Source organism: Alosa pseudoharengus, unplaced genomic scaffold, assembly GCF_046254945.1.
Source record: "Alosa pseudoharengus isolate Yale_2024_CS ecotype anadromous, Long Island Sound unplaced genomic scaffold, YU_APseudo_1.1 YU_APseudo_1.1_scf_5, whole genome shotgun sequence".
In the NCBI taxonomy this organism is placed as follows: domain Eukaryota; kingdom Metazoa; phylum Chordata; class Actinopteri; order Clupeiformes; family Clupeidae; genus Alosa; species Alosa pseudoharengus.
The window spans coordinates 17,911,731-17,925,862 of NW_027468837.1; the positions used below are offsets into that span (position 1 = coordinate 17,911,731).

Here is a 14,132-nt window from a genome sequence, read left to right on the forward strand (position 1 = left end):
TGCATCTACATTTGATTATCACTGGCCCTCTCTTGCTCCCCTGTCATAGTCACGCCAAATGACAGATGAAGCTGTCTTTAATTGCCAGCCTTTATCATGTCTGTTATCAGGGTAGGATATGACTACAGCATGCACTTGGCTGTTCTTGTTGTTGTGCCATTCGTAAAAGTGACGTTTGACTGCAGGACACTGGGGGCAGTGATTGGTTGATTAGGACTTTCCCAATGGTGACCAGCCAACCCAGAACACACATGAGGTGAGTGGTTTACTGAAAAGGGAAGTGAACTAAAAACAGGGCCACTTTAGGCCTATGATCTCTCTGAACCTGTATAACATGCACTTACAATTCAATGTCTGACTTTAGGAATATTGAGCGCTCTTTCAATGCACACAATGCTCTACAGCTCACTAGAGTTTTGTTCATGCAAGTCTTTCTGCTTGTGATTCTGCTTGTGTCACTGGTGTAAGAAAACATAATTTCTGAGTGGATGCTATTGTTCAGTTCTCAAGATAAACCAACATGAACTGGCTCAATGAAAGCATGAGAAGTAGCAGAAATCTCTCAGTTCCTGTTTTTATTTTACTCCTCAACCACGGATGTCATCTGTAGCTGAGAGAGAGAAAGAGAGGCGTATCTCTAGAGGGTTGGTTTGTAAAAGTGACAGAAGTGTTGGTGCATGTGAGAGGCGGAAGCACTGTGTGTGTATGTGTTTGCATTGTGGTTGTGTCGCTCTCTCGCTTATTTCCTGTCAAGACTCAAGAGTAACAACAGCAAGAGCCGACGGTTGAGGCAGCTGTTCCGGAGACCAGAGGGTGCGAGAGCGGGAACCGGGGCAGTCAGCTGAGAGCCAGCAGAGGCCTGAAGCAAGCCTTTTATTCCGACTCTCACGGACTGTCCACTCTGGAAGAGCCTTGCGTTTGGAGGTATGATTAGCCTACTTTTAAGAGAGCTCCATGGCTTCTCTCTGATGGGTAGGCACAATGTGAGTGCAGTGATGTGCACAGCAGACTCTCAGAGCTGTGTGGGTGGTCATTTCGCCTGGTGCCCACACATGGCTGCTAAGCACACAGCTATACATAATTCCACAATGCATATTCTCATTACAAGTTCTTAAGAGTGTTTCTTCAGTGCATAAGAGCACATCAGTATGTCTGGTGAGAAGACTTGCATATAAGTTACATTTATCTATGACTTATTTTATAGGCTTTGGTGGAATTAGATGGGTGATTATTTGTTGCATTGTTAGAAAAGTTATTTTTCTCCTCCTGAATGTAGGTTTCCTTTTGTTTGAATGTATTTGAACAAAGGAGTTCAACTTGTTGCTTTCTGTGATGCATTTGAGTAGCCTACACAACTAACCTTGAGGGCTAGGTGGAGACACACCCTGTTCACTCAACCTCTTTGACCTTACGGATGAAAGACATAGCAGGTTTCACAGAAATTCCACCAAATGTAATGACATGCAACTCACCATTCTCTCTAGCAGACTGATGTTAATTCAACACTACCTCGACAATATCAAGTGAGACGTCAAACAAAGCGAAATGGAGACCGATAACGTGCTAAAGCGGCAGTGGCTTCGAACGGAGAGCTATGACCAGAAGCTGGAGCACCGGGCCGCGAAACACGAATGCCTTCGTGATCGCAACAATGTCACGAGCTGCCGCAGCCCGGGCACTTCGCAAGAGTCCGATTGGAAGAGAAACATGAGGAGCAAAAGACAGAGGGAGTTCCAGAAGAGGAGGCAAATTAGCAGCGAGGCTGCACTCGTCGCTGGCGGGAAGGAAACGACTCAAAAAGAGAAAGTGACCCTGAGGGGGAACAGACGGAAAGTGCCGTTAATCCACAGACAGTCACTGGTGTCATCACAGGATTTGGGCATCATCTGGCCACACATCAGTGCGTCTGCTGAGGTCAGTTTATCTCTGACATGTATGGGCTGCTACAGATAACATTTGGATGTAGGTTAAATTAGGCCTATTGTGTTATAGTAGTAATATGAAAATAAATAACTATTTATTCTACATAGGTAGAAGGAGCCCAGAATTATAATAGGATAAAATAAATCTAAAAGAATAAAAATAATATAAGGCATGAGCAAATGTAGCCTTGGACTTTGTTTCCAGTGTGGTTTCACCATGGGTGGTGCACACTAACAAAAATGCTGTCATAGGCATAAACATTTAGGTAGGCTAATAAAGGCCTTTGCCTTAGACCAATGTAGCACAAACACCTTTATCCCTTACGAGCCCGACCGTTCTAATTTCGTTACAAAAGTAACGATGGACAATCGTCTAATATCTCAGCTGTCCAATGACTGATTTTATTTCTGAAATCTTCCCCGTAATGCTGACAACATAAGCTTCAATTTGATATGATTGGTTAAGGGGTTTATGGCGCGAAATGTTTTGGATACTTGAAGATGAGTCTTGAAAAAATATTTTCACTTGAGTCGGTGCATTTGACGTGGACAGCCGGATGCCACCTGCACTTAAGTTGGAGTTTACCTCGACTGGAAACCACACAGCTGGATAAACTGAGGTAATATTGTTTTTACATCGGTTCTAGTTATGCTTTATCTTAATTTGAAGTCCTTAAATCATGTTATTTGACAGTAATATGCTTTCTCATCAGCGTCAACATTATGGCTTAGCGGGGGCTAGTGCATCGTCACGTAACTTTAGCTAACTGTATAATTCTGAACTGCTTGCAATATTATCGTTTGCTTTTGATGTCAGTTATTTTCATTTGAGAGTTTCATTTAAAAACCTGTTATTATATAACCTGTAGGTAAGTTTGTATTCTAGTACCAATTTGCTTGTTAGGTAAGCATTATATTGGCAAGACAGTATAGCAAATCAAAGCTGAATAAATCAATGGGCGCCGCGTTTCTAAGTTGCGTTCTCTTACATGAAATAAGTTGAGCGATATTTTTACTCCTCTCAACATGTAACGTTAGTTGTAGAAAATAAGATGTGAAATCACATATTCTGTCAGAAATGTAATTAACTTATTGCCTTTCCTCCAGTTGTTATCTATAGTGCAGTCTGTAGTGAACTATTTTAGCTTGCTAACTTCTAAATGACAAACATCAGACGTGCTTGTCTCAACATTTTCTAAGATGGCATGACTTGAAATAGATGAAGCACAACTCCTCTCAATATTTAGTTATAGAAAACATGATGTGAAATCACATATTCTGTCAGAAATGTCATTATTGCATTTCAGCAGTTTGTTACTAGGTGAAATGTAATCTGTCTTTATCTTGATGCCAGCCAGGCAATCAGATTTAGGGTAGCTAAACCCATGTCTAATACAATGACTTTTCATAGGCCTACTTAGAAATTTTTCGAGTATATTCTGAGGATGCTTCAATAGTTTAGGCTACCTCTTCTTTTGTGTGCATACATGCACAAATCTTTAGTTTTGTGATTTTATTTTTTACATTAATAAAGGTATTTGTATGATTTCACTCTTGTTTCAGATGGAGGATGACAAGACCTACACAGACCTTCTCGCAAGCCTGAAGAGGTAGCTGACTGCTCATGAGCTTGCGCTCACAATGCTGAAGACCATGAGGGGATGGAGGAAGAAGGTATAGATTTATGTGCCGTGCGTAGGATGGTGCAGACTAAAAAACTGTGTGAAATAGACTTGTTATGTTCTTTTTTACTCACATTGTTGTCCCAGGCATATGTGGTTTTACCAACCGGAAGGAATGGGAGCTTGTGCTTAGTAGGCCATCGTATGCGAACAGTGCAGGGGCATGGGACAAAGACCCCAGAAGAGTTTCACAGGTTTCTGGGATTGATCATTTACATGGGGTTCACTTCCCTCCCTAATATCCATTGCTACTGGGGAACCAAGTCTTCAGGGATCAGGGGACATTGACCAAATGATGAATACATATTGTGTACTCCAAAAAACGCAGAATACCAGAAAGCACCTTTTCTCCATTGACATTGACATTGTCAGTAGCTTCTTGTTATTTCAAGTTTGACAATGCAATGCAGAATCTGGTGTTGAACCTAGGTTTGGTAGCTACAACCAGAAAGAATTTGGAGGAAATCTATCACAACAGCTGGTAGGCATTTCCGTTGAAATTTCAGCCTCACTTTCAGCTGCTCCAACTACTACTCTGTCGTCTTTCCATCAAGTACATATTCCTGTACAGCAGGAGCTTGTTATAAAAAACGTACATAATAAAACTAAAGTAGCTTGTATGGCCCTGGAGTGTAACGGTAGGCGAATTTGTTTTATTGATAAACAAATTGCTGTCAGATTTGGCATTCTGCAAAAGGGGATGCGTGTAGTAATGAGTCATAGCTCTTCTGTGTTCAACCTTATGGTTCCCCACCCCACCTTTCCCTATCCTCCTCTGTAAGTTTGTGTGTGTGTGGGTATGAGTTTGTGTGTATGTGTTTATTCTCCACAGGCTTGTTCTAAGTATGTAATCCACTTTCAAATGTTTAGAACACATTGAGTTTTGAGTGATGTTGATTGTATTCCTAGCTTTTCATGAATAATAATACATTTTATATATGTATATAATTTTCATATTATACTGATTTATATAAGGAAGTTGTATTTGTTGAATCAAATATATTTTATGTCTCTTTTCGGAAATGGTCTTCAATGAATACAGTATACTTACTTCCTGTATTACTGGTAAGGTAAAGTATGTTTTTTTTTAATGTCATTCTTATTGACTGTAGCATTTGCTTATATACAAATAAATGGTTTATTCTTATAGACCAAATACATCTAAACCATTGTTTCTGACTTGATTATTAGTTTTTATACATATTTTTATGTTGTTGGTGAGAAAGTGAATGTGAATTCTGTCAACATTCTAAATCTCGTTTCCTGCATTTTTTTACACTGATCACTAAAATTATCATAACTTTTGAAAGGTTAATGATATTCCAATACAGTCTTTTTTGTTAAATAGCCCACAACTTGCTGAAAATTTCATACACTCTATATTTTTCTCTATCTTGTAGAGAAATATGATGAAAATTCATTTTTATGTGAATGAAATTAAATTTTGACAAATTCCGGATATACATTTGGAGAGGATTTTCTAATACTGTTCATTACTATATCAACATTACCATATGTATTTTACATCATTTCATAGAACTGATCCTTCTGATTACAATGGTATGTATATCCCATTGATGGTATGTATTATACTCAAGAAATAAGGTTTTTTGTGTGAGGAGGTCATCCAGCACCAAAAATGGAATGTTCGGCACGGGCACGAAAGGTTTGGTAGGCTACATCTGAAGCAATAATTTTAGGGTGACCAGACGTCCTCTTTTGCCCGGACATGTCCTCTTTTTGAAACCTAAAAATGTGTCCGGGCGGAATTTCAAAGTCGTCCGGGATTTTGTTATTCTAGCTTCAAACATGTTTAGGCCTACAGCGAATTTGCATTGCTCTCTCTTTCATTCATGGATATACAGTATGTCTTTCATTCACATACTAGTCACGGCCTCCCCCTACAGTTCGCTTTGCATTGAGTGGAAAGTGTAGGGTGTAGGCCTAGAGCCTGACCAGCTACCGTCATTGGTCGATAGTAATCTCAAACATTTAATTGGTCAGTCAGTCACCTCAATAGCGCAAACTTCCTTGTTTAGTGTAAGTTCACTGATGAATTAAAACGTAAATTTCCATGTTTTTGTCTCGGTCGATATCAACATGAAGCTGAGTGCCGGACCTGCAAAGCAGGCACTTATACGCGTCGGTCGCAAATAAAGGTGCCAACGACCTACAGGTAGGCTACACAATGTTCAGCTAAGCATCGAACGGCAGCGAGGGGTGAGAGCTCATCAGCTAAAGTGAGTTTTCCGACCTTAACATTACGTCTCCAAAATCATTTTGATGGCACATAACCTCATAACCATAGACTGTAGAAAATATAACATGACGAACGGCACTTCTGCCATTGTCTGAGCTATTTATTTAGCTGAACCTTTAAACTGCCTTTAAGGGATAGCCTGCACACTGAAAACAGCAGATGTCAATAATCCTCTATCTACTGCAGCCTATATTCATGTGAATGAAATATGTTGGCATAACATGAGGGATAGATGTAGGCCTATTTCTTTACAAAAGAAATATCTAATAATAATGGATTGAAAAGAGGTAGGCCTAATAATAGACCAGACATGATTGAATAGATATAAGAAAATGGACAACATATCCACATCAGTCCCCATCAACACAACTGGTTTCAGCTACTGTAAAAGATTCATGTATTTCATCAGAAACACCTTGGATCAAATTTAGAGATAGGCTATGCAACATTAAAGATGGGTCCCCATCCAAATGTATCTTGCGAGTATAGAGCTCAACAGCCCTGCTGTTATTGTAATTATTGTGTATTAAAACTTTCATGTTATCAAAATAGTCTTTTGATGCCAGACACAACCCCCCCCCCCCCCCCCCCCCCCGCTGAAGTGTCCTCTTTTTGTCTGGCATCACCCTATAAATTATATAGTTCTGTAAAACTACAGTCTGTTACTAGCCCTATAAAACAAAGTCCCATCTTTCTTTTAATCAGTCCTCTGAACTCACATAATGTGAGCTAGAGAAATTTGCTCTCAACAGGGATTAAACTAACTCAGTCACTACTATCTCACAGCAATTCTTGTAACTGTCGCTTGTCTCTTTTAGACATCATGGATGTCACCAACAGGTACAGAGCAGGAACATGACACAGGAATGAAGAGCGCTGTTCTCGACCTCACATCCAGCACAGGCAGCTTTCTGGAAGGAGGGATGCCCCTGAGGAGTGTGTGGACCAGTGAGGAAGGTAGGGCATGGCACAGTTCCTGTATCTGATGACTGTTTGATAAGCTTGGCTCCCCAACCCCCAAAGGTACATTCTGGTTTGAACTCTCACAACAAGGTGTTTCTTGCCAAGTCAATATGGGTCTTGGTAAGATTTTTAAAAATGTGGATAGACCCCTTTAGAAGTAGCCTACCATTCAGCTCTTTAAAGAGCATGCAGCAGAACCCCAGGCAAAGTTTTATAAGTTTAGCATATTGCTTGAAAGAGTTACATGAGAGGAACCTGTCAAGAATGTAAATGTAAATCAGGTTTATAGGCCAAGTATACTTGCATATACAAGGAATTTGTGTTCTGCATTTTACCGATCAGGGGGTAGTGTACAACACACCGACACACAGTGTACACCAGAAAGACTGGCTGGGCCACTTCAGAGAGACTACACCCAGGAATGACCGGAGCACTCAGAGAACTTTTAAACTTTTTTTATTAAGGTGCACAAACGACTGACGTTTCGACGCACTGCGTCAGAGTCAAAAGACACAGTGTACACCAATTCAAACACACACACACATACCCTCAGAGCAGTGAGCACATACACACCTGGAGCAGTGGGCAGCCTTAATCCTGGTGCCCAGGGAGCAGTTGGGGATTAGGTGCCTTGCTCAAGGGCACCTCATCCGTGGATGTGGATATGGGAGAGCGCTGTTCAATCACTCGGGGGACCCACATTTTTCCTACCAGTCAGGGATCGAACCGACCGAAAGTCCGATTCCCTAACCAGTAGAAAATATAAGTAGAAAATTGTGAAAACCTACTAAGTTCCTCACTAAGTTCCTCTGGGAATATTTGTTAAAAATATATTTTTCATGTAAGTTTGAGATAAGTATGTTTATCCCCTTCATAGCTCAAAACAACAAAAGGAGCAGACCTGTAGATGTAAGCGACTTCAGCTGCCAGACAGAGTAAGTCACACTGTCATCTTATTAGTAATACTACTTTACGTATGTACAGAGTATAACACACGAATAAACGCATTTAAATAGGTTTGACACAATTACCTCATGGTACTGATCTGATACACTGATGATGTTATGGACACTGGTGTTGTATTTACACTGACAATGCCTTTTTGCCTGAGTGACATGAGACGACTTCTGTCTTTCCCAGGTGTGGTTATGTAACCATAAAGGAGGAGGTGAGGCATTTACTCTGATAACTTGTGTCTCTCTATCCCACGACTGAGGGTGATGCAACTACTGTAGATACCCAGAGATGGGATTGGCTCATGTTTACATTGTTACCATAGTTTTGTTATTCAATCTCAAATGTGGAATGTAACATTAGTTTTTCCTACGTAATGGTAATGATAGGGTACATTTGTGAACTGCAGAGCGCTATTTCATCTTCAGACTGTCAGATCAGTCTTCTTAGTTCAGTTAAAGGTGCAGTCAGTGATCATACACAATATCAAGCCCATAAAATTTGTTGTCACATTCAGCAAACATCTCTTAACGATCTGCTAGCTGCCCATCCTGTGCGTACACTGTAAAAAAAATGGTCTCTGTAGGCAGCCCAGGCTTAGAAAACTGGAAACAAACAAATTGGAGGAATTCTGTCCCCCAAACAAAAATAAAAACATAAACAAATGCAACATCATGGGCAATCACTGACTGCACCTTTAATTAAAGGTCTATTTTTTTGTAGATATGTACAGGAAATCATATATGTGTTGTATATGTGTGCATGTGTATGTGTGTGTGTACAAGTAATGAGTGACCAGACAATCCTTCGTTTTCTTCCCCTATCTCGTTGCTCTTGTAGGATCTTTTTCAGCTAGGAGAGTATTTAAAGGTAAGCAGGTCTGCAGTGTTCTCTTACACCACACATTTAAATGTATATGTGGAAAGAAATGAGCAGAAAATGAAACCCTTCGCTCATTCTAGGAGGCGCTGTGGAGAGAAGAGCACCTCAAGCAGAAGCTGGCTCTTCTTCAGCAGGAAACCTCCACCTTACTGGCGTACTGTGACAAAATGTGGAGGGTACATTCCCCCCCCCCCCTTTTTTTGTATCTTCTTTTTTACTTAATCCCCCCCCTAATATCTGGCACACAAACACACAAACATACACAAACACGCACACACACACACACACACACACACACACACACACACACACACACACACACACACAGTGAGAGAGAGAGAGAGAGAGAGAGATCAATAGACATATTAAGTATATACTGCACGTCATGAGGAACTTATTTAAGAGGCAATGACAACTTATACAATTCATAACCACTGTTTACTGTAATGTGTTCACACTGTGTTTTGACTGACTGACACATAACCAGAGCTTATGGGAGACTCAGTTGCTGGATAGGTTGTTATCAGCCCCAATGCAGAGCTCAAACTGAAACTGTCTGGCAGCCCAGGCTTCTTGGAAGGAAATATGTGGTTTCAGACAGATACCTTGTCAGCGTCATGCTGTAACTCAAAGTGCAATGCTACATAGGCTACTGCATCCTGTAGTTAATGCACTGCACACACTCAAACACACACAAACACACTCACGCACAGAGAGAGAGAGAGAGAGAGACAAACAGACAGAGAGAGGGGGAGAGAGAGATAGAGACAGAGAGAGAGAAGGGGGATGCCATTGGTGATCACTATGGCTCCTACACACAGTTGCGTGCGTTGCAGTGCTGGAGATGCATCCCATTCACTTTACATGGGCTCACGTCATCCGTTGCCGAACTGAATTGTGGGTCCGTTGCGTTGCGTTTCTCCCGTCGCTCGCGTTGAGAAGTTCAGCTGTTGCTGCACCGACAGACAGCACCGGCCAATCAAGTCAATCTACGGACGGCACCAACCAATCAAATTACGGTTGTACTTCAAGTCATTTGCATAGCTACCATCTGGAACACTCACTGGCATGCGTTGACGCAACTGTGTGTAGGAGCCCTTACAGTGCCACCCACCCAAATGTCAGCTTTGTGAAATACTTCCCAAAAGCTTTGTTGAAGTTTATTCTGTATGAAAAATCATTGCCATTGTGAGCGCCACAGGCTATCTAATTTGAGACACATGATAATAATTCAATGTCACCCATTCAGCTGCCCTCTCAGCTAATGATTAGAAATACCTACTGATCTTCATATGAAACAAATCGAACATAACAGAGGCATGTTGAGTAGTGAAATGTGTGACAGTTTGTTGCCATTTTTCCTAGCCTGTGCTAACTTTAACAAAATTGGAACTTCAGGTTTGATTTGACATCAGTGATGCCTTTTTCTGTTTTACCCTCTCTTTCTTCTTCTTCCTCTCTCTCTCTCTTCTCCTTCTTACTCTCTTCCAGGCGTGCTTTAAGGAAGACTTGATGAAATGTCAAATTGGTGCTCTTGAGTCTCAGCTACAGGTGTGCGTCCAAGTGAGTTCCATTTGTCCACTTGACCATCCCTACACACACCACATTGTCTTATCTGTACATTCTTACATACATACTATAAGCTATTAACATTAGCTGCAGTGTTGAAGCCGCCAGCTTTTTGAAATCACAAATCATTCAGTGCGGTTACATGCAAACAAACAATCAGATTTCAGTCCGACACATTGAATGAGGAAGAGAGCTGTGTTTGAAAACAGCAGTATGAGATGAGACGTGTGAGATGAGATGAGTTTGGATTAGATAATAATCATGTTTCTCAACTGCACACAGAAGCTCTTACAGAAGTGACATCACACTTCTAAACCCCCCAAAAGGCATATTTTTAGCACTCTTTGTGGTAATGCTCCCTGAGTTAATAATAGTGTGTTCATGTGGCTGGGAAGTAAGTACTGGGAAGTATTGGGAACAACTGGGAAATACTGTTCCATATCACAATCACCTGTGCTTATTAATATAACATAACCAAACAATGAAGTGACTTATTTGGGCATGGAATTTTTATCTTTCACTATGTTGAGTGATGTCAAAACGTTCTCTTGGGGGCTCTCGCAAAGCTCTGACTTCATAGCCCCCCCCCCCCCCCAACTATAGAATTCTCCCACTTCCCAGGTGCTCACCATAAGGTCTGCAGAGCCACAAGGTGCTTCTGTTGCCCCTATGTTTCCATTATAGGCCCTTATGTTTGTTTCCATTATAGGCCCTTATGTTTATTTCCATTATATAGGACTATGTGTAGTACATGTAGCTTAGTTGTTTATAGCCCACCTTGGTGTTAGGCACCTGCACCTCCGCAGATAAGGGGTGGAATATTAACTACACTTGCCCCTGCTGCCTCCTGCTGGCCCACCACTGCAGCTACAAGCAGGGTAGACGGGCCTGTGTTTGAGGAAGGGGACGTTATAGGTCACGTTCACCACAAATGGACACAGTTGGCCACATCAACCATCTATAAACATTAGAATGTACGTGTTTCCTGTCAGCCTTTTTGTCCTTTCGTGTTTTCATGTAGAATTGCACACAGTTTCACCAGTGTCCTCCAGTCAATCAAGAGTTTGTCAGTTGAAGTTGTGTAGTAAATGATTTGAGTTGAAAAAGTTTTAAGCTTTTTTTAAAATCGGTTTAATGAGTTAATAAGGATTATATAGCCATATTTGTGTGTGTGTGTGTGTGTGTGTGTGTGTGTGTGAGTGTGAGTGTGAGTTAGTAGCTGTGGATGCCAAGTGTGCATCATTGTCCCATTATGTGTCCATCAGAGGTTTTCTAAGGACGAAGGCAAGAGGCTGTTGATGCTGATGGAGGAGCAGTTCCGTCTGGAGGAGGAACGGACGGTGGCCAGCCTACAGAGGATCACAGAGGAGAAAACACAGGCCCTGGACAGGGTCATCAGCCTAGAGGTGACTGTTACACGTGACGTGACTCATTTAATATTGACGAGGCTGATCGTGTCTGTTTAGTGCTTTAAACCAAAGATTCTAGAACACAGCGCTAGAATCTTTGCTTTAAACAACATTTGAGATTCATGATAATGGCATGGAGCTGGGCAAAATGAGCAAGCTGTTGTCACTATCTCTGATTCCACAAAGGGCAGGACTAATGCACTAAAGTAAAGCTTGGACTTATGTTCAGCTACATAAAAAGGGGTCAATGAGATTCGTAGCTTATTTTCAACTGCTATTTATGTGAGTAAAGAAATGTTTACTGTGCTATGTGCTATAATGTGTTGCCCCTCTCTCTGCTCCACTTCTGACTGTGGGTTGTTGTGCTGCCTGTCTCTACTAGAGGGAGGTGGAGAGGGCCCAGGAGGAGTCGAACCACTGGAGGCAGCTCCATGAGGAGCAGGGGTTGGTGTGTGCCCAGCTGAGGGTCTCCTTACAGCAGAGCTCTGACCAGACACTCACACTGCAGAGCCAGGTGGAGGTATGAGAGGCCATCTAATGCATCGGTCGAGTGAAACCTTTCCAAATGATCATCTTTAGCTTTGCATCTTACACTTCACAATTCAGATGATCTCTTATTGTCTAACCTTACTCCAGCAAATATTATCATGCAAGAGGCATATTATAGTTGTTTTGTCTCAAAATCAATCAATTAATTCAACCATTCATACATTATTAAGACAGCCAATAAAAGGCAGCATAACACACTTGGAGTGTAACCTTCTTTTTGTGATTTTTAAATGATTCGGTGTTACAATCATTATGTCTCAGAAATCAGCCCTCCACGAAGCTCTCCTGCAGGAGCAGCTGCAGCAACTGCAGGAGCAGTGTGCCACCTTCCTGGAACAGGACCAACACAGTGTGCCTCAGAAGGGTACGGTTCATCAGGGCTAGTCACTAACTTCTGCTTATATTAGGAGTCATCATAGTCTTGAAGGGCTTTTGGTAAGGAGACAATTACATTCCTTTCGCAATGTGACACAAAAGGCACGACTGGGTGAAGGTCATGGACATGTCTTTCATAGCGCTTTTATTCAAATGCATATTTTATTTATCACTCAACAGACATGTTTCACCCATAAACAATTAACTGTCCATTCTCCTTTTAGATACAAACACTTCAATAGCCCCACCATCAGGCCACCACAGCACGACGCAAGCATGTCATCATAAAGGAAGACCGGTGAGCTGACTAATTTGACTTCCAGATCATATAGTTTCGTTTCACTAAAACTTAAATTATGTTAAGATGTGAAAAATGAATTGAATTGAAATTAAATTTAAATTTTAAATGAATCTTTGTTGTTTTTTTAAGACTTGTTCATTAATTCCTTAACCCAGTACCTCCATAGTGATTTGAGACATTAGTCTGCATTATGATAGCCTTGCTATTCTACTCTTTTAGCTGGTTACTGGTTGTATGAAATGCAGTCAAATCTAACAGATTGAATACTTTTCCCCCGTTTGCTACTTCACATGACAGTAATGTGTCCCACTAAATTTGGCAAGTTTATTCTACCCCACAGAATGCCATGGTGGTACCGGAGTTGTCCACGACAGATCACAACTGCCAGCCAGGGTTCAAAGCACCACAACAGGGGACGACTCGACACACAAGGGGGATGGTCAGTTGTAAATCTCTCTTTTTTCCATCACCATGTTTATTCCCACGGCATCACTTTTATCAGTCCTGGACAAAAATTAAACCACTGTTTGAATAAGAGTAAGGCAAAATAGGCCAGCACTAGTTTAGGCATTCAGGCATTAAGGCCAATACAAGTCATACTCTCCGACTTTAGTCACCAAAGTTATCAGATTACTATAATGTTGATGAATGCCAATTATTACAATATATATGTTAAGCATAACATCAGTTAAAGTAGGCATCTCCATTTGAACAATCATAGTTAAAGTGGTTAATCTTTAACAATCAGTGTTTGCATTTCTCTCCCTTGTCTCTCTATTGCTCTCCACTAAGAGGCGCCACTTCCTTCGGACTGGCTTGTGTCTCTTCCTTCTGGTCCTGTTCCTGGTTGCCATGACGCTCTTATGGTTCCACCATCCAACAAACAAAGAGGAGCTGGAGAAGCTCTACCTGATCATGGAGAACTATGCAGAGAGATGCATACAGGAAGTGACCTCACTAGAGTATCCAAAGTGCTTTAAACCCATTTGATGGGAGGCCCAACTGAAGAAAACAGTCTAAGCTTTGAAACTGAAATTTTATTTACTCATGTTTGTACAGATAGTTTCAGGTCAAATATTTTTTTATATATATAATGAAACTATTTAGTAATATTTGAATGTTAAAGTGGATTTGACTTCAGAGTAATTGTTTAATATACTTCAAATGCAAATTTTCAGATTATTCATTAAATATTTTGTATGAATACAATGCATGGTTTGTTTGCTTTAGGGTGCCAAAAAGGAAGTGCTGGTGAGTGCTAAATTA

General features: G+C 41.0%; 1 protein-coding gene across 2 annotated transcripts; it reads left to right on the forward strand.

Annotated features, from left to right (window-relative positions):
• Window positions 1-709: 709 nt before the first annotated feature.
• Window positions 710-14,043, forward strand: LOC143104764 (TRAF3-interacting JNK-activating modulator-like). Of its 2 annotated transcripts, none has more exons than XM_076269051.1 (14): window positions 710-924; window positions 1,488-1,914; window positions 6,683-6,821; window positions 7,705-7,762; window positions 7,968-7,995; window positions 8,622-8,651; window positions 8,744-8,839; window positions 10,155-10,226; window positions 11,498-11,638; window positions 12,024-12,161; window positions 12,452-12,554; window positions 12,790-12,863; window positions 13,207-13,305; window positions 13,659-14,043. In XM_076269051.1, the coding sequence occupies exons 2-14, from the start codon at window positions 1,546-1,548 to the stop codon at window positions 13,854-13,856; spliced, it is 1,545 nt and encodes a 514-aa protein (XP_076125166.1). In that variant the 5' UTR covers window positions 710-924; window positions 1,488-1,545; the 3' UTR covers window positions 13,857-14,043. The 2 variants fall into 2 exon arrangements, with proteins under 2 accessions (XP_076125166.1, XP_076125165.1); XM_076269050.1 differs by having other exon boundaries at window positions 1,485-1,914; window positions 13,659-14,042.
• The last annotated feature ends 89 nt before the right edge of the window (window positions 14,044-14,132 follow it).